General features: G+C 36.9%; 1 protein-coding gene across 1 annotated transcript in view; it reads left to right on the plus strand.

Annotated features, from left to right (window-relative positions):
• lrp8 (low density lipoprotein receptor-related protein 8, apolipoprotein e receptor) overlaps positions 1 to 27,335 on the plus strand; it is a 185,690-nt gene that overhangs the window by 135,528 nt on the left and 22,827 nt on the right. The window contains exon 14 of the mRNA XM_007550837.2: positions 25,723 to 25,864. Coding sequence (XP_007550899.1) covers positions 25,723 to 25,864 — 142 coding nt within the window. The remainder of the gene's footprint in view (positions 1 to 25,722; positions 25,865 to 27,335) is intronic.

Genomic DNA, 27,335 nt, shown 5'->3' on the forward strand with positions numbered 1-27,335 from the left:
AGTCTCAAGTCGTGATTTTAACGACTCGAGTCTGACTCGAGTCCAAGTCATGTGACTCGAGTCCCCACCTCTGCTAACTAGTATATATTCCATTGAGGGAAAGTAACTTTAACATATTAATTTCTCATATATTAACATAAAGGCTCGTTTTGAAGTATAAGTTGCTACTTACAGGCATTAGACACGTGTGTTTATCTGCTCTACCGCTAGCAAACAACCGTACTGATTAAATATGGAAGTCAAGCAGTTCCCTAAAAGTCCAACAGATGGCAGCAATGCGCCATGCAAAACAAAACACCCACAGTTTACAGGACACACTTCCTGCTAAAGAGCCCCCTGGTGGTTGAAGAAAAATCCACATATAAACCGGAAAATACAATAAACGAAAAAAAAAATCTGAATGCTCTCAGGTATTGTTCAGGGGGCCGGACCAAATGTGGCGGCGGGCCGGATCCGGCCCGCGGGCCGTAGTTTGGGGACCCCTGCTTTAGAGACTCTAGCTGTGCAGCTCGTTGTTCGTTGTTCGCCTTGCGAAGAAAAGGAATAAAGTTCTACAAGCTTTCATCTGCCTCCTCCTTGTTTGCCACCAGCAGAGCAGAAAACCTTTAAGAGCTCGTTACCAGCAGACGAGCCGAAATAGACTTACTAGGTAACATAAGGCTAACAAGGTCTACGGTTTCTATTGGAATAGCAATGACTAGACAAGCTACAATATCTAGACGGACGTCCACACACCATCATTAGCTTGGACATTACTCCTAAAAAAGTCATTTTCATCTATATTCTATAGAAAATGTAGATTACTATTTGAACTGTGAGATTTTGAAAGGATGCCAACAGAGCATGACACAGGACAAATTTCAGAGTCCTGTTTGCTGAACTTCTGTAACTTCCTGTTACCTGCTGAAAGTCTTGCTCTCTCTCACTGCCCCACTGGATGAACCAGACATTTCTCAACATGTCCTTGAAAACAGTTTTCTTTCAAATAGTGTCTTAAATCTCATTGATACTGATATGTGTCTTTTTCCCTCAGCAATGGTGTCCTAACCAGAGAGTATAATCTGGTAATGTTTATTAATCTGTTTTCACGGTTAAGAATTTCCATTCAGACAGTAACTGGTCAGTCCTTAAGAAGTGAAAAAGTCATATGATTCCATTATATTCTTATCTACCAATTTGTTGTTTAAAAAAAAAACTTGCCTATTTGTTATTTAATTAATCCTGATTAGGCTGTCCCAGTATTTAACTTGTGACTCTATGTCCTCCTTTTTGTTAGAAACAGAACATGTATAATTAACCTGTGGCTTTTAATTAAGCAGAAAATACTTTGACTCTCGAAAGCTGCTTGAGTCACTAATGAAAATGCACTGAAGTTGCAAAAGTTGTTTTAAAGCTTATTTTTTCAGGTCTAACACTGCCATGAAGGAGTTACAGCTTTAAAATTAGAATAAAAAACAATTTGGTCTGTACTTGATTTTATTAATAAAACAAGACTGAAAAGTGTTTAACAAAACAATCTGAATGCAAACCATAATTGGAAAGCTGACTTATGCTAATTAAGAAGGTTCAACATCCTTGCATAGATGATGATGGATAAGGTCTGGTTATGTTATATGCATTGGAATCGGTTTGCCTGCTTGCTCATTACATGAAGACTAAATGTGGGTGGTTGGAGCTTTATGTAGAACAAGATGTAATGGTTTTGGGTTTCTGTGTAATGTAAATGAGACTGTGGAGCAGTTAAGGGAGGTGCCACATTTCAAAGTAAATCAGAGATCTGAGAATCTGTGTGTAATCCGCATTGGCCCCTCCACCTCTCTGGGAATAACGACTCCCAACCCCCATTTTTTTTTTTTCCCAATAAATTTGGAGGGTTAGTTCGGAGACGTCCTGACAGAAGTCCCTGTCAAAAGGCTGCGAGGAGGTTAATGTAAATGAGAAATGGTCGCGAGTTGATATTCTGTGCTGCCAGCACTTCCACAGATGGCAATCCGTTATCATTACTATTCATCCTTAGGAATTATCATAATTAGCTGAGCTCAGATCTTAATGATTTGGCTGAGAGAATCAGCACATTTTGTGATGGAGCAGGATTATCTCTTGCACTTTGTGCTTGTTTAGGATTAACACTTAGGTTTGTCTTGAATTTTTATTTAGGAGTTTAAGTCAGTGTGCCTTAAACTCCTGTGAAGTATGCAGACGCCTTTTTTATGCCTTTTTTATGATGCTGAATTTTATTTGCTTTATCTGAATGTGTAATTAAATGTCTAAATACCAACTTTTTTGTGTGTAAGCCATGTGTGGCCATGTTTTATGCCATCTTTGTGGTCACAGTCATAGCAGGTCGCTAATTTCTGTAGACTACAGTTATTGATCATGTCTGCCCCCATGCTTCAGTAGAGCTGGCACAAAACACAGCACATGAATAATTAAAAAGCCAGTTAAAAAGATGAATGAGGGGAATAAACCCTCCTTCCGTTGTTAAAACAAGACCAAACAAATGTGTGTATTAGCACATTGAAGCACAAACACTCCCTTCTTTCTGTTTGTGTTGTGAGAATATCTGTGTGCAGATGAGGGTTGGAAGATTGATTCATTTTAGATGTGCAAACCCTGACATTTAATAGAAAATAAATGCACAAAATTGCACATCCTCAACAAGCTCTCAATTTTAAAATCATTTTTGCTGTGAAAATGTTAACGTTCAGCTAATTGCTCCTTGTGTTGTGTTTGTGCCCCTCAGCGCTGCTTACATGTCGACCTGATGAGTTCCAGTGTGGCGATGGCTCCTGTATCCATGGCACCAAACAGTGTAATAAAGTCCACGACTGCCCGGATTACAGCGATGAGGCTGGCTGTGTAAATGGTAACTTATCACATGCATACTTCTTCTTAGTCGGGTACTGAAATGTTTGCTTTAAAATCTAAGTTATGCGGGGGTTTTTTTGTTTTTTTTTATTGCATTTATAGCTAAACACAAATGCAATATCTGTTTTCATGCAACAAGCTTCAGGATTTCTTCAGTTGTTTGAATCTACTTTATTTACCCTAAACATTTGTCTATTTAATATTTTTAATGAGCTCCACTGGGATATGCAGCACAAACATCTCAGATGGCTTGATAATCTCTAAGAAAGACCACTTAGGAGTATGGACATAAAAATAAAAATCTTTTTGTATTTAGACTAACCAAATATATCCCTGTACTGCAGCACTGTGCAAAACAATAAGACAATATCAGTATTTCACTAACAGATGTTAATTTAGTGGTTTAGTGGATAACAAGGAGCTAAATGTCACATATTATAAACTTTAAAATGTCTTAAATCCACTGCTGTGTAAAATCCCTGCTACCCATTTTGTCATTTTACAACCACAAACTTTAATGTAATTTGTTAGGATTTAGTGATTAAAAATAACTCGAAATAACACATAAATGTAGCATGGAAGAAAGACTATATATGGTTGTCACAGTTTTTAAATATATTTTTGTTTCACAAATAATTCAGAAGTCAAGGAATTAGTAAATGAAGTTGGTGTTGGTTACACAATAATTTTTTAGATGTTTTTTATTTTTTTAGTTTTTTTTTTTTTTTGATAGCATCCTGGAAGACTGCAGACAAGTTAGGAATGAGGCTTTGAAAAACTTCAAAGCAAGGTTATGTTATAAAACATCATCAAAAGCTTGTGTTGCACCATCATCAGAAAAGATAGAGAGTGAAACAACTGTAAAAACCCAGGGAATGGCAGCTGTCCGCAGCTAGCCATGTAGAGAATACAGAAGACTTGTCAAAGAAGCTGCTTTAGTGAAACAGGGCTATAATTAAATGTGTGACAAGTGGGAGAAGTAGTTTAGAAAGTTGTCAGTTCAGTTCAGAAATTATTTACGGTCACATGTAAATGTGGCCTTGATCAAGGCACTCAAACACCAAATACATATTTTACAGTTTGCTCATTTTTCTGATTCCAGCTGAGTGAATGTGACTCTACTGTAATAGCACTTTGAGTGGTTGTTATGACTACAAAACTGTTAAACAAATTTAGTTCATTTAAATTTTCGAAAATAAAAATACAAAGTAACCCCCTGCCCCCCTTTTTTTTTTCCATTTTCTTTCCAGTTACAAAGTGTGACGGACCAAAAAAGTTCCGCTGCAAGAACGGAGAGTGTATCGACAGCAGCAAGGTGTGCGACAATGTAAAAGACTGCAAAGACTGGTCTGATGAGCCAGTGAAAGAGTGCGGTAAGATCATCTCACTTCAAACAGACAAAACCCTGAGATATTCTGAGGCTTATCAGTTTTCACCACCTCAGATGTGCCAGGGTGATATACCTGCAAATGTATGAGCAGTCTAAATTGTGTGGGTGGTCGCTTCTCATGGAAACGGGAGATTCATTCGATCAAGGCTGGGTAAATTAGGACACTTCTCAGCTGTGTGTCGTGATCAAAGAACGGAGAGGCCCTGCTCTCTCTTACTGCAATCTTGAGCAGGAAAACGTGACTGCACTACATTATCTATAAGGAGTCATGCAGATTGTCACTTTGTCACACATAATTACCACATCTTGATCTCTAATCACACATTTCTAATTAGATGCAAAGCAAACGGAGAAGGACAGATGGAACATCCAACCTCATAATGAGATCAATAAAGTTTGTTTGTTTTTTTTTTTATTTAAAAAAATGTAAGGAACCTCCTGTAATTTCAGATTAAGTTATTGTCTTAGAGTGCTTAAAAAAGTGTCTTAAGTTTCTCAGGAAGCTGCACTGTACCATGTTTTCTCTGAAGTGGAGTATGTCGTCATTTTACTGTATGTGAATAGACAATTTTATAACGGCAGGTTGTCTTTCAAGATCACTCTGATCTGTAAGGAGATATGTATATGCTGTTATTATATTACCCAATATCACTGATATTACATACAATTTATTTTCATCACAAATTAATATTTTGAACAATTTCAAGTCTTTACTGCACTGTTTTTATTTTTCATTTTTGTTGAAATGGGCCTTCAAAGCTAAATCCTAGAAATCATTTGTCAGTTTATTACAAACTCCTCCTAAACATCCACAGAACTTTCTGCAAAGTTGCTGTAGTGCTAAACCTTTTTTTTTTTTTTTTACTTTTATTCAGCTAATGCCACTCACCTTTTAAAAGCATTTTGAACTAGGAAATGATAGCATGTATGTTCTTGTTAATCTTGTGAGTTTCTCAAATGGTCTTGCTTTGCAGTTTTCTAGTTTTTGCACCATTTTCCACAACACTTTTCCTCTCTTTAATGAGATTTTTTTTAACAATGACCTTTTATGGCTTACCCTTACCCTCCTGGGTGTGTCAGTATTTTTGTACAGGGCAACTATAAAACCAGGAATCTTTCCCATGATTGTGTGCCTCATAACATGTCCATAATTCATCACAAAAGTATATTTCAGTTGGTTTTTGCTTTACGGATCCAATGATTATAAGTCAAAATGTGTTATAAGTAAATTACTGAAATATATCAGTCTATGTTTAATGAAATTCTTTAATATTTTTTTCACTTTTTGAATTAAATTACTAAAAGTAAAAACAATTCAGTGATATAATTTATTAATCTTCACCTTCATGAATAAAATGAACAGAACAATAGTTTTAGCAAAACCGACAGATTTATTTTTTTTGTGCATTTATTACAGGATGAATTACGACTTTAATTTCACCTAAAGACTATTCTAACCAAGTTTTTAGTCATTCTTGGCTTCTTTCCTCATTGTCTCTCTGTCTCACTCAAAGTCTCTGTCCCTCAGCTGTACCTGTAGCCTTAAGCCTAAATCTTTAATGTAAATCTGTAATGAAGTACCAGCTTCAGCTCTGCAGTGATCTCTCTTGGTTCCCTGGAGGGTGATTGAAAGACAAAGGGACATAAGCGGTGGTGCAGAAACAGACATAAAACGGTTTGGAAGGAAAATGGGGAGAATCCAATCAGGTCTTCTTGTAGACAAAAAGAGGAGGAAATGGACAAAAAGAAATGTGGAGGTGCTTGTCTGACTCTTGGCTGTTAAAGTGAAGTGGTACCTGGTTAAGAATGGGTTCTTTAACTCTTCATAACTCCCCAGCTATGAACAAGCTAATAATTGAAGCAAACACAATTTTCTGCCACATTTCTATGGCTTTTAAGCTTACTGGCCTTCTGAATGGACATTCTGATGTATACAGACTCACTTGACAGGGTAGAATTATCTTGACTGGCAGGTTGATTAAAACTATCCACACACACCATCTGGGCCGCTTTGTCTTTCTGTCCAGCGTTTTCTTTGTGTGCTTTGCAGCCTGAATTATTCTGACCAAAAAAATCTGCTGGAGTTATTTCATCAATATTCAGCTGCTCTTCACTTCCCTCTGTTCCTCCGCTCACTTGTCCGTCCTTTTTCCTCCATCCCTCCCGCCCCGCCGCTCTTCTCTCCGCAGGCCTGAACGAGTGTGCAGACAACAATGGCGGGTGCTCCCACATCTGCAGAGACCGGAGAATTGGTTATGAGTGTGACTGCCCCTCCGGGTACAAACTCCTGGACAAAAAGACTTGTGGAGGTAAAGAAAGTATTTTATGCAGAATACTGCTGTTTTAATGGCGTGAACCTGGGTGCTTGTCTGAGCTCATCCAGTCAAAATATCATCTAAACCTTTTTAGTCTGTTTTTCATTCCTCTTTTTTTTTTTTTTTTTTTGCTTAAAAAATACCTTCTATATTCAAATTACTTTTCTATTGTGACCCTTTGATTCTCTGTGTAGGAACCCAGTCTGAATCCTACCTCTCCTCAATTATTCCAATAAAACATGCATAATCCAAAAAGCAGTTTTGCCAATCATATTTTTAACCTCGACCAGTTAGACCTAAAATTAATAATCCCCCACTCTAAATTATGTTTATTATCAAAATACACAAACTAGCAGCTGGAACAAATCAAACTGAATCATTTGATAATATTTCAGATTTTTTCCTCTAAATTAACATACAAAATGTTGCTTTTAATGACTCCAGTCTCAGAATTTGTCGACCCCGTTCTGACGAGCATCTTTAATATTTAGGAAAGCACTGTTTTGCAACTCTAAATGTTGCTCACACAAAATTAATATTATTGGGTTTGTTGTTTGCAACAGAGTTTGTCAAATTTCACCATGGATTGGGAATAGATTTCTGCGATATTCATGCCAGTATCTTCTTCAAAGTAGGGCTGCTGCTTCTCCACATTAAAGGCAGTCAGTTGAGATGGTTTGAATATCTCATTGGGATCCCCCCTCAGTGTCTTCCCTGGCATCCAGAAGTCACTGAAGGGATTATATATCCCATCATACCTGGGAACGCCTTGGGATCTCCAATATTGAGCTGGAGGATGTCGCTTGGGAGGGGAACGTGTGGCTTTCCTCTCCGTCTTGTTGCCCCTGAAACCTGATTTTAGATATGTGGAGAAACAATGGCTGGGGTGAATAATTTTCAGCAAGACCTTTAATAAATATTAAAGAATGTTTAAAGACTTGCATTTTCACAGAACAAATTTGAAGGTTTTTTTCTTTGTTGACTGAATTCTAGTGAGATTTTCCAATCCATCTACATGTAAAGAAAACAAACATGAAAGGCAAACTGGAAAATGTCAGTTGTGCTTGTGCTGGGGTGCTTTCAACTAGATGATCTTGTATAGCAATGTCTTTGAGCAGAGCAGATAGAGTGGTGCACAGACAGGGAGGAAGGACAAAGCATCAGGAGGCACAGATGGGCAAGACTATGAGTCTGGGAATTCTCCTGTACACACAGAGATGCAACTGATTTATTAGGTTTTTTTTCTCTGCCTCATCAAAATGATTCTGGTCTTATGGGAAGCTTCACAGCTGCTCACAATATATGAATGAAATTACTCTCCTTTTCAGTTTATTGTTTCCTTTTGCAGCCTAATGTTTGTCTTGTTTCTTACTAAACATATTTTGAACTATTACAAGAAGATTTAACTTAGTTTATTTGTGTTTTTCTTGATCCTCTCTGATTGGTGATCAGCAGGTTAAATAAAGATTTGTTTTTATTCTTTGCATTCAGAATTGGAAAGTTAGACTTCAAGCAAAATCTGAAATTGGTATTGATCAGGAAAAGTGTAATCTGTGAATCTAATAAGTTCCTTACACTTTCTAAATAAGCAATATCCTGAAAATATATTACATTGTCTGTAGCTAGTTTATATATATTTTTTTGCATTGATTTACATTCTCTTTATATTTCTCTTTCCATAGACATAGATGAGTGTGAGAACCCAGATGCCTGCAGTCAGATCTGCATCAATTACAAAGGGGATTATAAATGTGAGTGCTATGAAGGCTACGAAATGGACCCTGCCTCAAAGACCTGCAAAGCTGTGGGTAAGCCAGTTATTCACTCGGGAGAAGGCATACACACTGCCACAGTTTGATGTTCTCACCAAAATCCATTTATGATCCCATATATACTTGAGCAAATTCACACACCAACACTCACCCTTGTATAAACACCAATTACTCATCCATTCCAGCACCCCTAACTACAATGTGACATCCTACACCATTCTCACTCAGCGGGACTCTGAAAAGAGAGGCTTGTTTCGTATGCATGGCCCGCACAGCAATCTGCTCAAAGATAAATATTTGCCATCCTTTTCTTTACTCCACAATAATGGCAAGTTTGCAGCCAGCCGCTTCTGCTTTCCCTGGGGTGTCAGGAGAAAGATGTTGTGTGGGTAAAGGGTCTGCACTCACTGCAGGACACAGGCAGGGTCTGTAACCCTTATTTGCTGGCAAGAGCTCTCTGAGCAGAGTTATGAATAAAAAATATAATCCTATGCTCTGGAGTGGGCTGGACAATGAGAGGGATGCATTTCTTTATCATGAAGTAAAAATGCAGTGGAGTTGTTCCCAATAGGTGAGCGCTGAACCAGTTCAATCACTTCTAAACCCCATAACTTTAGAAATGCACTTCTATTTTTTTTCAAAATAAAAGCACTGTTCGATTAATTGAGAATTTAGATATTCATGGTTTCTCTTTGAACATGAATCCTGATTTAGATTTCTAATGAGATAAATAATACACTTAATAAATTGATGACAACCTAGTTACTTGTTGAATAGAGTGTATTGAACAGGAGATTTGATTTAAGGTCTAAGCGTGTGTGCTGAATATATCAGCAGCAATGCTGCGCTATTGCCAAACTTGAGGGCGAGCATCCAAGTAGACAAAGTTATAGCAGACTTGGACCTGAAGAAAGTGACTTATAAATAGAAATGCACTGATCAGATTTGTTGCTGTTTCTAAAACAACAGTCTCATGTACATTCCCAAATCTACATTCATTATGATAAACTGGTTTAAAGCTCAAAAAAATAAAACGGAACAAATGTTATTTACTCAGTTATCCACTGAAAGTCTGACTCTCCCTAACTTACCCAAATAATGAACTGTGGTCATGTGCTGGCATGTGATAGTAATTATTATTATATTGAATATATTGCTAAAACATCTTTTTTAGCACAGCCGGCTAAAAGACATGAACAATGCAGGAATGAATAAGCAGTCTAGCAATTTTATGCCTCTGTAGGGCAAATTCTGCTCTATGCGTAATATATTAAACCAAGAAAACATGCTTATTTGTAAGTTCTAGTATATGATGATGTGAAAAATGGCTGTTGATGTTAAACACTTGACCACTCTGTTTATATGTTGTAAGTTGGTTTGTTGGTTAACCCATTGCTGTAAAACAATTTTTGGTACTGATGATCTCTACCAGCTTTGGTCAATTCATGATCGCTGCAAGAAAGTCCAGACATTTTTTTCAACACTTCTACCTAACATACACGTTTATTTTTAATAAAGATGTGCTTTATACAGCCATACCTCAAGAAGAATGAAAGAATATCAGAATTTGCATATTTCTGATCAGTGCCTTTGAAATGACTTGGACAGCAAATTAACTTTTCAACATGAAATGAGGGAGAAAGCATGTTATTGGTAATTATCGTCTTAGGTTAAGTCATTATAGGGAAAGCTGGTCTGGTAATGAGAGTGCTTAAAGCAGAAAACATATCCTCACTCTGAAGCTAAGTGGCATAAAAACCCCCATTGATTGCTCAGTGTGTCTCTCTGTGTGAATCTTTATTACCGTTAGGCAGAGCAAACAGCTCTTGTTAGAGTCAAAGCTCTATAGCAGCAGAGACGGCAAAAAAAAGCTGGATGGACAAATGATTTCCATGAATATTTCTGTGCCCAATAAACACAACGTTCCGAAGGAGACAAGAAGAGCGAGAGTCTAAAATATGACTGAATTATTGATTGTTCTTCACGTTAACTCCTGTTCAAAGGAAAGCACAGAAGTGGGACAGTAAATACAGAAATGCCAGCTCCGTGAAGCTGAAGTAATGAGGATTTAATGAAGCTCCATTTGTCCGTCACATCATTCCTAGACGCTCGTCCTCAGAAATCAGCATATATATAGCATTTAGTTTCTTCAGACAGAAACAGATCATAATTTGTACACAAATAAAAGTCTCTCATGATGGAGCAGAATTACACACTGTGATTTGATATGATGTGGGCCAAGTTCCAGTATATTTGAATTTGGGACGCATAAATTCATTTTAAATAGTTCTTAAAATCCAAATAAATCTCCAACTCTGTGTGTGTTCTTTTATGCAAATCCCAGCATGCAGTTTATGGCTCCCCAGATTAATTTCACAGTAACTGTTAGTCTAGCAATACTAATTAAAAGCAAAGTCTCAGGTCAGAGTCATTATGTGCTTTCTTCTCTGAGCTGGTATTTGTGTTTGGGAGCAATAATTTTGATGCATAGCAGCGCCCATTACGTCCCCTGAGCAAAGTTTTATTTCGCACTTATTGCATTCAGTGTTTTTCCATAAACTTTGAGTGTGAAGCCACTGAACGACTCATCAACTTGCGATAGACTGCATGTGTGCGTGTGTATGTGTGTTAACAAGAGAATGAGAAAGGATGAAGAGAAGTAAACAGAAATCTTTTTCCTTGTTTGATTACCTGCTGAAAATTCATTAGTTATGAATGAGAAAAATACTGTAAGGTAAAAATCAGTTGCTTTGTGGATTTCTTTTATCCTTTAACAATCTGAGTATTCATACACATGTAAGCAATGAAAGAATTTGAGAGCAAGGGAATGACATTACAAAAGCCTCACTAACAGCACAGTAAAAAAAAAAAACAGAACAGGTTGTTGCAACGTTGCAGAAACCAATCTGTAAACTGTCTGTGGACCAAACAAACCTACTTATTTTATCTTTTGTCTGTGGTGTACTGGGAGCGTTGCCACAGCGCCAGGAGCAGCGTGAGCCACACTTGACAGTTTGAGAACACACTTTTCAAATTGGGTTTAAAGCTGTGGTCAGGTTATTCCCGTGGTGGCTCACGGGACCAAAGATACAACCCGGTGTTGTCAAACTCATCTCACAATTTTTCATCTTTCAGTGGTTTTGAAGATGAGATTTTTTTTTGTCTGCAAAATACTATACATTGTTAATTCTGAAAACTTTTATATCCATATTGACCCTTGACATTGAATGATTTTGTACTTTTTCAAGAGTTTTAACTGTCTCTAAAAGTGATGTCTCACTTTTAGAGAGAAGATTTAACTGTAGCCATGTGATGTTTATATTTTCTGTTTTTGGAACCAAACACCTTCCAATAATTTATTCACTTGCAGAAACTGCAGCTGTTTTGTTTTCCACATTGCACAGTTTTCTAAATTAATGACTTTTCTTCAAAAGCATAAAACCTTTTTTTCAAATTATTATTTTATTACCTTTGGAGAGATGCTCCTCTGCATAGTGGTGCAGTTGATACCACTGTTGCCTTGCAGCGAGAAGGTCTGGGGTTCGATTCCCGGCCCGGTGTCTTGTTTGCACGATCTCCCTGTGCATGCTTGGGTTTTCTCCAGATACTCCAGCTTCCTCCCACAATCCAAAAACACGACTGTCAGGTTAATTGGTCTCTCTAAATTCTCTTTAGGTGTGAGTGTGTGTGTGCATGGTTGTCTACCTCTGTGTTCCCTACGACAGACTGGTGACCTCTCCAGGGTGACCTCGCTTCTTGCCTGAAATGTCTCGCTGGAGATAGGCACCAGCACCCATCCCGACCCCACTAGGGACAAGGGTGTAAGAAAATGGATGGATGTATGAGATGCCTGCTATCAAAAATTGACTTGTTTGTTAAACAAAAGTTATTTGAAATCTAAATCTTCCAGGGATATGAATATGATTTTAATCTTGGGATTAAAAGCATTATATTCCTGTTGGTATATAAAAATGCACCAAATGACACAGAAAAATATCACTTTTTCCTATATTTTTCTCTTTCACTCAACTCATTGTACACTTTTTTTTACCCCTCTACCTACCTGATTGTTGATTTCTCTCTCAACTCATCCCACCTCCACTCTCCCAATTACATCCCCTTACTCCTCAAACCTCTATGACAACACATTCATCCATCACTTTTACTTGTTCCTGTTCGTTTCTTGCTCCGTCTCTATCTCTGTCTCTGTCTCTGTCTCTCTCAGCGGGTGAAATTGATGGTTGCAAACCCACTAGTCACAGGAAAATGATTGCATCCAAACAGTGGTAGAAATGTAATATGTTCTCCCTGTGAAGTAGCGCGTGGTAAGCCTAGGAACAAAACTAAAGCATGGCTCTGTGTGGATGTTTGTGCATGAGTATGGCTGTTTTATAATTTTTTAAAAGGCTTTAAGAGGCACTTCAGCTTCTCTGGACAGGGGGAAGCTTGACAAATAGATGTGTAAAATAAATGAGTTGATAAATGAGGCTAGAAAGATAAACCTAAAAATTAATGATAAAAAGAAAGTATATGGTCTGTATTTTTATTGACAAAAGATTTTAGTACATCTGGAATTGTATACAATCTCCCATATATGCAAGTTTGGAAATATACCCTCGGTACCTCATGCAAAAGCTAAAATAATTTCCACATTTTTGTCCACTAAACATGAGGTCCTTTTGTTATGCTCACTTTTAGTCTGTTAAAAAATGTGCCTAAGGGGAACTGGTGTACCAGCTAGCAACTTGAATTATCTGGATCTGAAGAAAAGAGCCCGATAACACACTTGACACATGGCTGAACCAAAAATAAAATGTCATGTCTGTGCTGTTGGTGTACTTTAGTCTGAGGCACATTTTGCGTCATTGTTTCATATAACAGCAGGTCACCTGCACAGCACAGCAATCAGTTTTCTTCTTTACATGGGGGGAATGTTATGGCATGTGGGGAACGACAAATATTTTATTTAATTAGTCTATTTATGATGACCTGACCCTCCTCCCTTCTCTTCAGGAAAGAGCCCTTGCCTGATGTTTACTAATCGTCATGAAATCCGTCGGATTGACCTGCTGAAGAGCGAATACACACAGGTGATTCCCACCCTGAAGAATGCTGTGGCCCTGGATGTGGACGTCTCCACTAACAAGATGTTCTGGTGTGATCTGTATCATCGCAAAATATACAGGTACAAACAAACATGTGTGCTCAGTCATTGTTGATTTTGGATATGAGTGGTGGTTTCCCAGGGCATCATTAGCAGGGGAGTAAAGGGAGCCTCCGAAAGAATACCCTGGGTTTTGATTGGCTTCAGAAGGCATGGCTGTATTGTCAGTGAATCACTGGTTTTATCCACTGGCAGTTAAGAAATTTGAAGGAATTCCATCTTTACAAACTGTGATCGTTTCTATTGATGTTTGTATCATGGAAGCAGCCATGAAGAGAATAAAATATGCAGCAGTGAAAGGAAAACGTCATGGCCCAGCCATGTTGCTAGTTGTCAAATGTATGTTTAGGGCATCTTTAGCTGCAACTGCTAAGAGTCTGAATAAGAGGAAGCTGAATGATGACACAAAAACAAAGTTTTTGTTGTTTCCTTTTATTGTTGCGTTTTGAAGACATTAATCAGTAAAGAATACTTGGTTCTACTACGGAAACAGGAAATGGGGGCATGGAACAAGGTGCACATCTAAGGCACCATTGGACCTCTACTAGCTCTGTCGGCACACTTCGCCGAGTCTGTCACGTCCTGCCCCTTCATCTATCCATCTTGTCTGTTTCAACCTGTCACACCTTCTGCTGGGAAGCTGACACACCTGGAGGGTTGTGTCATCTGCCTGATAGAGGAAGGTGGAGCTGTTTGTCCTTCCTCACACACATGTGCACACGCATTCCCACACACCTACACATACTTTGTGTCCAGTTGTTAGTTGGTGTAAGTTTGATATTTGGCAGGTGTATGGAGGGGTCTTCTATCATTTCAGCTGAGCCATATGCTTCCTTTAATTTCACTGCCTCAATAATCACCCTCATTACTCATCTGTATGCACACATACACTTTTGCTCACATCAGCTCAGTGATACACTAAAGGGCTTGTGACAGAGGAAGGACAAATTAACTCATTCTTTACAGCAGACTCTATTTTCAAAGCGGTAAATAAACTCATGCATCGTAGCTTCCCTGAAAGGTCTTCAGCTAATGAAGTTGTGCAGTTTAACTTGGCCTTGTTCAAGCTTCTCCTTAAGTCTACCTCATTCTTTCAAAACAAATTGTTTCACAGCTTGCACTAGGAAGGTCCGAGCCTCGTCTTTAGTCCCGAGTTTGCATCCCGAAGAAAGTTTCATGTTATTCTAATTAGTCTGGAGCCGTGTCAGAGAGGACTTTCTACTTTGGTAGCTGTGTTGTAGTACAAATGGCTTTCTAGAGAATACTAGTTTATGAGTTGTCGTTTTTGCAGTTAAAGCATTTTAGAATGAGGTATTCTGCAGTCTTGAATTTGATGAAAATATTTACAGTATTTGCAAGAAATTAAAAAGAAAATAGAGTATGGGGAAATATTTGTATTTACTAACTTTATTCCCCATTCCATTGTCTAAGCATTCATCCATCCATGTTTATGTCCAGTCATTTACTTGTCCTTTCTTCCTTCCTTTGGTATTTGCAGGGTACATATTTTAAGCTTAAGAGTTTTAAAAGTATTTGGTCTTGAAAAATGGATAGGAACCCTTCATTAACAAATAACTTCATCTGGTACCACCTGTTCAGTCAGACATATATAGAGTAAATATAGCATAATGACTTAGCTAATTGGACTTTGCATCTGTTGGAAAAAAAAGGCAATCTTAAATGAAATCTTAAATAGAAGAAATAGGTTTCAACTATATCATTTAGGCCAAACGCTGTTCTCAATCTCTGTCATTGATCATATTAGTTTCTATTTTGTTTTCTTTTTTGAACACATTATAAATGTAAATGTTTTGACGAGCATTTTCAAAGACGTATACAAAGTTTCCTGTTGCATGAGAATTATTTAATGACGTTTGAACACAGCTGTTTTTGCTCCAGATGATTACAGTTGCAGTGTGTGCCCAGATTTATTTATGTGGTATTACACTAAAATAATATGTAATTTGATGCAATTTTCAGCACAGAATATAGTGTGCAAGAGTATATTTAAGCAAACAATAAGAGTGTTGAATCAAAAAATAAATATGCAGTTTATCCAGCTTGCTGTGTATATTAACATAGGAATTAGCTGGTGAATAAATTTGGCTTCTAACCAAGGGTTGAATGTGTTACTTATGAAAATAAAAAGAGGAGAAGGCTTGAAGCATCCAAGTAGAGGAGAGCAGAATGAGAATAAGTCGGATGAAGTTGGACCCTTTCCCTTTTTATGCATTTTATATAATACTAAAAACATATTCATCCTCTGTTCTTACTTTTTGTCTTTTTTTATCTTAAGTTCCTATTTGAATTGTTGTGATTCAAACAAATTGGCCAGTTATTTGATAATGTTTTAATTATTCATTCATATTTTTTCCATTTATTTCATATTTTTTTTCCTCATTTTCCAAAAACTTTTCTTCAGTAAATTTCCTGTTAATTTTACGTGCAAGCTGCTGTCAGTCTGTTTCATCCATTTTTTACACTTGCTTCATTCATGCACGGTCATATTTTGATAATCTTAAATAATTATTTAATTTGTTGAAGTGACAAAGAAAACTAGCATACATTGTATGCATAAAGTTGTATTTACAAATAGTTAAAAATAAAATCAAAATACCAGCTTCGATCGTTGTGTTTTTGGTTCAGTCTGGAGTTTCTTTCTTCCATTCTTCTAACTTTTATCCAAATGAGAAACCAATGTCAGAAAATAATGCATGTTGTTTTTAGGTAATTTAAACATTTATGCTAAAAATATCTAGATATTTGAACACAAATTAATTCTGAGCATTCAGTAAAACCTTTGTATTCTTTTTGAAGTGTTTTTAACGCCTTGGGAAGCATGTGCTGCTTCTCCCCGTCACAGTGATGTGGTTTTCCAGGCTTTTACATGCTGATTAGCATTCTGTGGGTCAATGTCTTGTTAACTTCCCCCAGTAATAGAGATGTTGAAAACAATTGTATGGCCAATTAAAGATGCAATCTGCTCTGAGTTCTTAATTTATTGCTTGTTTATTCTGCTCTCCAGTTTGTAGTAACTATTTATGCGCTCGCCCTGTTTCTATGCAGTGTAAAACTGAAATGTAAATGTCCAAATAGACATTTATTACACTTTTAGTGCCCTGTAGTCTAAACCTGTTTCAAATCCAAGACAGGCCAGCACTACATTAATACCTGTAGAGATTTCATCCTCCCCCAATTTTGCTCTAATTTAACCCCAGAGGAACAGACTGTTTGGATTTATGTTTGACATCCTGTAGCATAAAATAATAATAATAATAATAAAACCTTAGATTATCTGTCATAGTAATGTGGGATCACCCTCTACCATCCCTATCACCATATACAAAAAATTAGTTGGCAAACAGTAACACAGTCAATGACCTAGACAATCTGCTTCCAAATCCTAGTTTCATCCATCTCCGCCTGATCTTTCACTCCAATTATCCCACCAGCTTTCTCTTTTAGTTAAGATGCTCATCCCACCCAAAAATCTCCTCCTGGTGCCCCTTTGGAAATGTTCCCATGCAGAAACTGAGTTGGAGTGTAGTCTCTTACAGCTATTTTGTAAGATTGGCTTAGAATGAGCTGATAATGTGTTTATGTCTTACCCTGTTTCCCTGGTGAAGAACTAAAGCAGGACAAAAAAACATTTTTTTCATATTTTCTACTGACAGATGGAGGCAAATCTAATCTTTCTGTTTGGAGAAGATCTCACACAGAGGTCCTCATATACACAAAAGTTTTCTAGGTTTTTTTTTTTTTTTTTTTTAAAGTCACAGATATACCTTATACTCTTAGGCATTGCATTTTTTGGCATATTGTACATGCAGAGAACAACATTTTTGTAATTTATTTTTGTTGTAAAATATCTCAAGGTCAGTTAAAGTGGATGAAGAGCTTCCATAGACTGTAATTTTCAGGTTTTTCCACAAATTGTCAATTGGATTATTGCCTGGGCTTCGACTTGGCTGTTCTAACTCATGAATATGCAGTGATCTGTGCTTTTGGCTGTTTGTCTAGAGTTGTTGTCCTGCTGGAAGGTGAATATCTGTGACAACCATTAGTCTTTTTAAGCATCTAGCAAGTTTTCTACATTGTATTTAGCTCCTTGCACCTTCCAACTCTGACTTCACAACTGATCCACTGGCCTCTCTACTGTTTCTTGGTCTTCATAATGCTGTTGGTTCTCTAGTGTTTTAACACAAACCTCTGAAGCCGTCACAGATTGTGCAGATTTTCAATTACACACAGGGTATACTATTTTTAAGTCAAACTGGACTTTATTTAGGCATATCAAAGTATTGGGGGCTGAGTCTAAGGGGCATGAATACTTTTTCAATACTATTTATTCGCTGATGTTTACATTGGAGGTTTAATCAGTTTTTATCTCCTGTCCTACAGTGCATACATCAACAAGGCCAGCGACTCTTCGCAACAGGTGACGTTGGTCGACTCACTCCACTCGCCGGAGGGCCTGGCTGTGGATTGGGTCCATAAAAACATCTACTGGACAGACTCTGGCAATAAGAGCATCTCTGTTGCAACGGGAGATGGCAGGAAGAGGAAAGTGCTAATAGCCACGGAGCTCAGTGAGCCACGGGCCATTGCAGTGGATCCTCACCAAGGGTGAGAGGAAAGTTTTATAGTTCAGCAAGTTTTGGACAGCAGTTAAGTGGAATGGCCTGAAGGAAAGAGCAAAAGACCAAAAGTTCTCGGTTTTGATCATTCTCTCCTGTGTGAACACCAGTTCCATTATGAAACTAAAAGAAACGTTAGTTTTCAAGTTGGCCTGAAACATTTTTCCATAGCGTAGCAGTTCTTTTTATTATGCAGTTTATAATTTTCTGGAAAGAGACAGTAAGAGTCTTTATCTTCCTTTTCTACCACTTTCACCCTGAGCTCCCAAAAGGAACATTTTCACAGCTTTTCAGATTTTGGCAAGGTTGGAAAAACACACAACTGAAGCCAGAATTTCACGTTTTTACATGCTTAAATAAAGTAGCCCAAACATCAGTTACTTAATTGAATCCAGCAAGCACAGTTTTAAAATTAAAAGCATAAATTTGATAAATGTTGGATGGATAAAACTAATATAAAGTGTATATAAAAGGTCAGTCTGGACAACTCCAAACTCAAATGGCTACACGATTCAGAAGAACATCAAAAAATAATCAACACTGCTCTTTCTTCTATTTATTGTTGAGAGAAGTGAAAAGAACAAAGATGAAGGAAAAACAACTTGGACCATAATAAATAATTTCAGATCTTTTTCCATGTTTAATGTGACATATAATCTGTATTATCCAACTAAACAAATCATTCGGTAGAAAAAATGTAGATAATAGAAATATTGATTAATGTTCACCTGTTTTGTAGGAATTTCCATACAAAGTTCTCTGACATGTGGCATAGGATTAAAATAATTTCATTGTGCAAATGTATCAGTCAGGAGATGGGTACAAAAAATGCAGAGCATAAATTACGTAGTAGTGATAGTTGAGATGATAAAGAACCATGATGACATTATTAAAACTGAGAGTTTTAAGTCTTCTTTACATTTCTGGGAAGGACTTTGATTTTCTTCTAAAACAAAAACGCTGACTAAATTCTCCTAAGATTTTGCGGAAAGAAAAAGAAAAGTGTTTGGTCTGATATATCCACACTGGATATTTTAACCCTAATTGATAAATTCAACATGCAGTACAGACAAGATTATAACAGATTTGGAGAAATTTTCAAATATCAACAAGCCAAGATTTGACAAACAAAGTTGAAATTCAAAAAGTGTTTAAACTGGATTTTACTTTAACAGTGGACACACTTGTATACGATCAGGTAGCAGCTCTGGTTCCGTTTTTAATATTTTTCCCTTCAACCGATTAGCATGGTAGTTACATGTGTGAATAGATGGATTTAGAGACAGACATGTAGCATACACAGACCTAAAAGGTAGGCATGCTCTAGCTTGTAGGATGTTTACTCACAATATCATAACAACCAAAAAAAATGTTCAGACTCCTGCTAATTATATTGCTATATAAAAGACGGAATGTTTGAACTGAGCATCAGGTGTAACTATAATGAAATCAAAAAGATATGAGGCGTCCCTCTTTAATTTCACTGTGGTGTTCAACATTCAGATCAGTCTTGCTTTGTTTGGCTCATTCCATTGCTTTGCTTTCATTTACCACACCGATGTATCTTTTCACAGTTTTATGTACTGGTCAGACTGGGGAGATCAGGCCAAAATAGAGAAAGCTGGGATGAACGGAGTGGACCGTCAAATTCTGGTGTCTGACCACATTGAGTGGCCCAATGGAATCACTCTGGGTAAGAAAACATGTTCATTGATTTCCTTTAGGTAAAACAAGCAGCCCTGAAAACACAAAAACTACAATCTGCACGCAGGGAAGAGTTGAGATAGGTATAGAGATGGTCCAACCCAAATAACTCCCATAGTTATATCTCAGTCTCTATCTGTCTCTCATCAATCAAGCCAGCGAGTGGTCTCTGATTTAATAAGCTCGACACTCTGGGCTGTCAGTACCTGCCATCATCCTTTGCAACTCCCTTGGCAGCAAGAGTAAATTTCTCCAATCTGCCCTTGCCTGAGGAGAAGAAAAAGCACACACACTCACCTCGATCAGTGGAATTGTGGTGTTGCTGGTACATTCATGAAAACAAATTATTTTTAGAAGAAGGCAAATGAGCAAGTCGACCCACACTGTGTTACTCTCTTGGGGGGAATAAGTGAATTATTTCACCTTGGTCATTTATAGCAAGCAGAGGAAGTGACTGAGTCAGATGAAGAAGATTTTTCTTCTTAAGGTTTAGTAGTAAGAAAAAAAAAGTGTAATTTCTTTTTAGTGTTTCGGTTTCTCTGACAACTTCTTCAGGCGTTTGACCCTTGCTTTTATCCAAAGGATATTTCAGATTTATATAGACTGCAAGCTGTCAAATTAACCTCAACATGAATGCCAACAGTGGAGCAACAGTGGCCTTCTGCTGTGTTTGGGATCGTTACTTGATGTAAGACTTCTAAACGTTCTTTTAAAGAAGGTCCAGCAGGACTAATGAATTTACTCAAGGTCACGTACCTGTCCTCCCCCAGCTGTGATATTACAGTCACATCTGTGTTTTCTCAGCGCTGGGCCTCGGCCATCATGGCAGAGAAGATTGATGGTGTAGCTACAGGGCCATTACATTTATATACCTCTCACCCTGCACCTTTCTCAGCTGACTGACCTTTTTCTCTCTCTTTCTCCATTGACTCCATGCTTCCCTTTCCTTTTCTTCCTCTCCTGTTTGGTTGTGTTCCCATTTTTTATCTCTTTTCTGCACGTTGTCAGATTTGTCCAACAGACGTCTCTACTGGGTGGACTCCAAGCTGCACCTGCTGTCCAGCGTGGATCTGAATGGAGACAACCGCAAAGTGCTGCTGTCCTCCCATCACCACCTTGGACATCCATTCGCCCTCACCGTGTTTGAGGTACAAGAAGGATTTAATTTTAGAACGCACACAAACCAGTCAGTGGTAAATGAATGCATTAGTTTGGTTTCTTCTGCCATATATTTTTGCTTTTAAGTATTGCAGAAATTTTCTTTTAAATACAAAAACTTCCATATCTATTGGATCCCCTGGTGTGCCAAAAGCTTTCGATAAATTAATATTTTATAGCAAAAAAAAAAAAAAAGAATTGAGTAGATATATTTAGTAAAAATTTATATTAATAAATATTTTTGTATTTAATGTGTAAGAAGGTTTTGTATCCGTTGAACCATTTTGTTTTGATTTGGCTATCTAGATTACTGGCAAACCATTTCAAGGATTTTTGCCAAAGGAACCTGATTTATCTCTTGTTCTTTGAAACAGTCTGTGATTCTTTGCCCTCTAGAAAGATTCCTAGAGAGAATCAAGCCTACAGCTTTACATAAAGTACAGATGTGGATAACAGCTGGCAGAAGATGCCTTTCCTTATATTCTTCCTTTTTTATACATTAGGTCAACCTAGAGTGTTTGATAATGAAAAGCTCATTATCTGTATCTCATCAGACCAAAGCACATAGTTGGAGTTAAAATCTGTGTAATGTTTAAGGAACATCACACATGTGAAGTTGGATCAGAAAAGGTGTCTTCCTGACGAGCGTTACAAAAAAACCAAACATTTAGTTTGTATCTTGCAGTTGTGGAGATTTGGTAAACCTTGGTAAAGTCTTGACTGCTAACAATGAGTCTTTGAGATGTTTTTGCTTCCTTTAGCATTTTACTGCACAGGGACAAGATAAACTTTCAATAGTTAACTTCTGTTCCCTTCATGGTAGAATGAAAAGTATTGATTTTATCCCTCAATAATTGAACAAGACAACAATGTAAGATGTAGAAGTGTAGGGTCATTGGATGACCTTACGTCAAATGGCCTTAATAGTTCATATGATGAACTGTTGAGTGATTTCCATTGACTCAAGAAACTGAAAAGTTTTATGCGAATGAAACTGGAATATGCTGAAAATAAATGTGGTAATTTGTTCCATGCTGAATTCAGAGTCACAATGTTCAGCAATAAATGAAACTAAAAGTGCATCTATTGAGGAGGATGTGAGTGACATTGATTTCATTCAGAGCAGATGGGTGTGAGGCAGAGCAGCCCAAAGGCTGAAGTGTGAGGATGAAAGTAAAGAAAGAAAGAGACAAAATGTTGTAAGTCAGAAGTGTTTTCTCCATTCTTCTCTGTGCTGCACATGCTGTGATGAGTAGAAGCTGAGGAAAAGGGAGGACATCCATCATGTCTGGCTGAGCGGATGTGTCTGAATACTGTGTGTGTGCGTGTGCGTGTGTGTGAGGAGAACTTATGTTTCAGATTGCAGTGAAAGTTCACCATCTGAGATTAATAGCCCTCAGTTGTTCTGCTCTGTGTTCTGTATGGGTTATGATACAGAACAAATTAAAAAATCCTTTAGCCATGGTGGAGGTTCTTCTGCTCCTAATAACTTTACTATGGGACATTTGTTTCTTTTAAAGTGGTCCGGAACAAGCTGTGAACCAAAAAACTGAATTGACTTGTTTCGTCAATTTGTCTCTGCTTATTCAGGGTAAAGAAATTCCTGCATAAACAAGATATTTAGAGTGTTCATAAAGTTGGGAGACATGGAAGACTAACAGCAGACTGTTGGACATACACCACATGGGAATGCATTGGGTTGGCTCTGTGAGCAGTGCAGTGAGGAGAATCACGTTGCTTGTTTTCTCAGAAATTAGCTCATGTTTCACAATTCACATTTCACAATTTGCCATTGTGAACTCTTAATTGTCCATTTTTCACTTCTGTAATCTTACCTCAACTGTTTAAAAAAATGATCTTTGAAGTAATTTGAAATTCTGAACTCATAACAAGAAAAAAAATACAAAAGTTAAGTCTGTCACAATGATCTAACTTTAGCCAAAAACACATTTTTATGTGGAATTTGACTTGCTAAATTCATGACACTGGGGTCAAAAATTTTCATTGACATTCAAATGGTATTTTAAATTGTGCTCATTTAATCTGTTGCTTGTTTAATAAAATAAACAGTGGCATTTAAGAAGCAGGTGAATAAAATCTGCAAACATTAAAATATTTCCTGAAACGTGTTATGAAAAATACTGCTTTTGTTGGGGTTATTTTGCTAATCATGAGTGAGTTATTATATAGCATTAGTTGCAAATAAGTTTAACCTTTTTATAATTGTGACAAATTAACAAAAGCATATAAGTTCACATAAAGCATTAATCCAGTATCTCTATACAGGTAATGCTAAACCTTTAATATGCTGGTTTATGAACAAACATTAAAAAGGAAAAACAAAGCTTTTCTAGGAAAGTCTTGACACACCATCCCAAAGCACAGAGAAAGACACACCAACACACACACAACGTCTCAGTCAGTGTCTACCCCCTGCCCTCACACCGAGTCCTGAGGAAACACAGATTGTAAAGGCTTACTGTGAGTAATGTTGTCTATTCTTCTTCCTCCAGTATTATTGTATTACTTTCCCCCCCATCTCTGTTTTGCTATTGGGTATAGAAGAAGGAAAGAATGAAATGGGTTATTGAAATAAAGAGATACTGAAAATTGATATGTTGGGGAAGACGGAGCATGTGGCCGCAGCTTTAGACAGGAAGAAAATTAGGATTTTAAACAGGCTTTATCAGTGCAGACTTAACAGTGGCCAGCTAATGTGCACTGCAATCCTTAGCTTTAACTTCTATTTAATGAGTTGCTAGATTTGTTGCTGGATGTAAGAAACTAAGAGTAAAGCAGAGTTTCCCGTGCCCCCACCTGTTTCTGTGCAATGCTGGGTAAATAAGTTTTTTTTTTTTTCACTTTGCTATTGTTTGAAAACAGATGTTTGCATGTTGGGAAATGCTATTTAAAAAAGTAAACTACAGGTTTTAAAGCACCACAGAGCCCAGCTAAGTAATCTGCTAATGTTTATACAAGTTATCATATAGACTTGCAGAATAAAAGGTACAATACTCTGCTCAAAAAGCTCCTAACAATCTTTCTGCATGTAGCGAATGTTATGTTTCACTATCAGAATAAGATTAAATAAATATTACTGATAACTTTATTATAATTGATATTTACAGTTTAAACACATATTGTATTGCAACAAGGGTAAGTCTTAATTCACTATAAGTCAACTTTATCTTTCTTTTTGTGTCAAATTGTTTTTTTCTGAGACTGAAAAATCATCAAAGTCTGTTTTCCACCCTGCTCTTTTATAATTCATGTCCACTAAGAAGTGTTTTCGTACCACTAAGAGCCGGGGCTTTGACTGATGTGATGCAACATTTTCCTGTGCACACCAGGGTATAAGTTCAGCAAATGAAAGATTCACCTTGATCATGCAATAAAGAATCACGCTGCTGAGGTTTACATTGCTACTTGAAGTTCTCAAGGTCAGAAAAATGACATTTGAAAAGACTGATGGCAGACAATCTGATAAAAGAAAGAAAGGTTGGGACTGACAGTTTGTGAAAGGCATCCAGAGAGAGAGAGAGCGATAAAGGGAGATATGGAATAAAATATCTGAGAATGGTTATATCACCACTGCTGATATTTATCTTTCATTGTTTCAGCATTACTGTCATAAGAGTAAAGGTTATCTCAATCTAAGTGCAGAAGATTGAGCCATGCAGAGTTTGCGGAAAGATGGAAAAGGGAATTCTGGAGAAAGGTTAAGCCCGCTGGTAATCCAGCACAAACAGACAGAAAAGAAAACTGCTGTGCTTGAAACACAAACCAGGATATACTTTGACACACCTCACAAATCTTTGATGAACCCCTGCTGCTCCTCTCTTCAGCCACCATAAAAGAAATTGATAACTTATTTGTATAGCGCATTTTGTCTCTGTCTCACTTTTACCGTTAAAACTTTAGTTTTTTGTGATTTTTATTTAACATTGTTCTTGATCTGTTCTTTCAAAAACAAAGAATCTGTCTGCAGGTTTGTCCTTCCTATATTTCCACGTTGGACTCTCACTAAAACATGTCTCGACTAAGCATTGCTTGCTTTTAATCCATTGAACATAGAAATGTAGTCTTTACAAAAACATTCAAAAGCTGTTATAATTTTTTCACGTAACTGATCACAATTTTCAGTGTGTTTTGTTGGAAGTTCACCTGACAGACGAAAGCAAAGAGGAAAACAATTCTTAATTGGAAAACAATCAAGAGTTTCCAAAGTCTGATCTACATGTCTTTACATGAAAGTATTTTCAAAATATAGAAGTGAGGATCACAAATGAATAAAGTAAAAACCTAAGAATTTAATAACTGATGAGGCGGGATATAATATTCTACTCTGTCCTTTATAACTATTTCACACTTTCAAACAATATTATTTTTACATAAGATGAAAAAAAAATGTTTTGTTTATGTGCAGATGAGTTTTATAAACGAGTTGTTCGGGTTAATACTTTCTTCTTTATCTTGCATTATATTAAAATGTTTCAAGAAACTCAATTTTTATTACTTAAATGACATAATCATCAAAATGAACAGTAATAAAAAAAATAAAATGTATTACTTTATGACTAATGTCTATTTAATATCCGAGCTCCACATTTTTGTTTGAATGACTAAATAAAATAAACATTTGAATGATATCCAGAATGGTTTTCAGTATAAGAACGTTTTGTCCTTTACAACAGAGCCATCTCTTTTAACACAGGATCGTGTCTTCTGGACGGACTTGGAGGATGAAGCCATTTACAGCGCAAACCGGCTGACGGGTCTCGATGTGGCTAAAGTAGCAGAAGATCTTAACAACCCGCTGGACCTTGTTGTGTTTCATGAACAGAGGCAGCCCAAAGGTAAACCAAAAGGAAACAATCCAAGTATGCTCTATATTTGATGTGAACATGTAAAAGAAAGAGTTCATACGACACGATCAATTGAAAATGTGAAGCTAATTGGTCAAATGACAAAATACTATTTGATCTCAGCACAAATTGAATTTTAAATAACCTGTATTATAGATTAGAAGATTAACTCTTTTAAAGACGGAACAAAAGACTTAAAATGTCAAATGATTTGTTAGCATTTCATATTGCAAAAGTCTTTGTGTGTGCATGTGTTTGAACACTGCACGTTTGCCAACAGTTTGTTAGTGAGTCTGTTTCTATGATTTGTTTTTACTCCTCATTAACCCCTCAAAGCGGCGTGTGTGCCAATTGGGAACAAATTGCATTCTTTCATTAATAAATCAAAAGACATCCCAGAATTGAACATGCTAGCTTTCCAAGTGCCAACAGAAACAACATATAAAACAGAACTAAGTAAGGTTGGATGAAGAGATATTAAATGAACTCTGGCTGCCCTGGAAGACCCGATCAGTAATCTTTTCTTTAAAATGTTACCTGCCTGAAGCAAGATCTCATATCTTACATAATAGTAACTCTAAGCAGTCAATAACCACTGCTAGAGTCCTGCTGTTTCAAATACCATTCTCATTCATAAATGGTGTTTCTCTTGAAGGTCTCTGTAAATTACTGAAATGCAAATGGAACATTTTATTCTAGTGAATTTTATTTACTAGAAGCATCTTCATTCTGATCTTAGCAGAAAAAACTAAAATACCCACACATAAGTTGGTTGAAGGAAACCTTTTGAGAACTGCATTTTTTTGTTCTTTTTTTTGTCTTCTTTTGTCAACCTCAACCCATTTCAATGTGGCTTAGATTTACTGTTAAGTGGGAAAATCGATTTTTAATAACATGGAAGGCAGTATAGAAAAATGCAGTGTTCTTTGTAGTAATGTCATTACTGGTAGTAATCTATAAAAGTTTAAAAACATTTTAGCTTTAATAACAGAAGACCAATCTGACACTGAAGCCTTTCTACTTTTTTGTTTTACATTTTTATTCATGGACAGGCAAGATAAAAGGCTTGTTTGTGAGACTTTCACTTGTTTTAAACTTTAACATTTTACTCTTCCTATGGATATGGATATGTCCATATCCATGTTCCTATGGATATGGACAAGTTTAGATATTTGTTTATATCATTCTGACTTCTACAGATCAACAGATTGACTACACATTAATAGCATGCTCTCTAGTCTTCCCCATGTTTCAGAGAACCCTAACCCAAGGGAAACGGGAGTGTTACTTAAAAGTTTGTTGACACTGATCTAAAAAGCCAAGTGTGCACTAAAATTGATTTGATTGCATTTGCGTATTATGAGGGTCACTAAATGTTGCATGAGTGATTTTGTAAAAAAAAAAAATCTTATTTTGGGGAATTTTTTTTTCAAATAAAAGCTTTTTACACATGCTGTATCAA

This window comes from Poecilia formosa, unplaced genomic scaffold (genome assembly GCF_000485575.1).
Source record: "Poecilia formosa unplaced genomic scaffold, Poecilia_formosa-5.1.2 Scaffold38, whole genome shotgun sequence".
Taxonomy (NCBI): Eukaryota; Metazoa; Chordata; class Actinopteri; order Cyprinodontiformes; family Poeciliidae; genus Poecilia; species Poecilia formosa.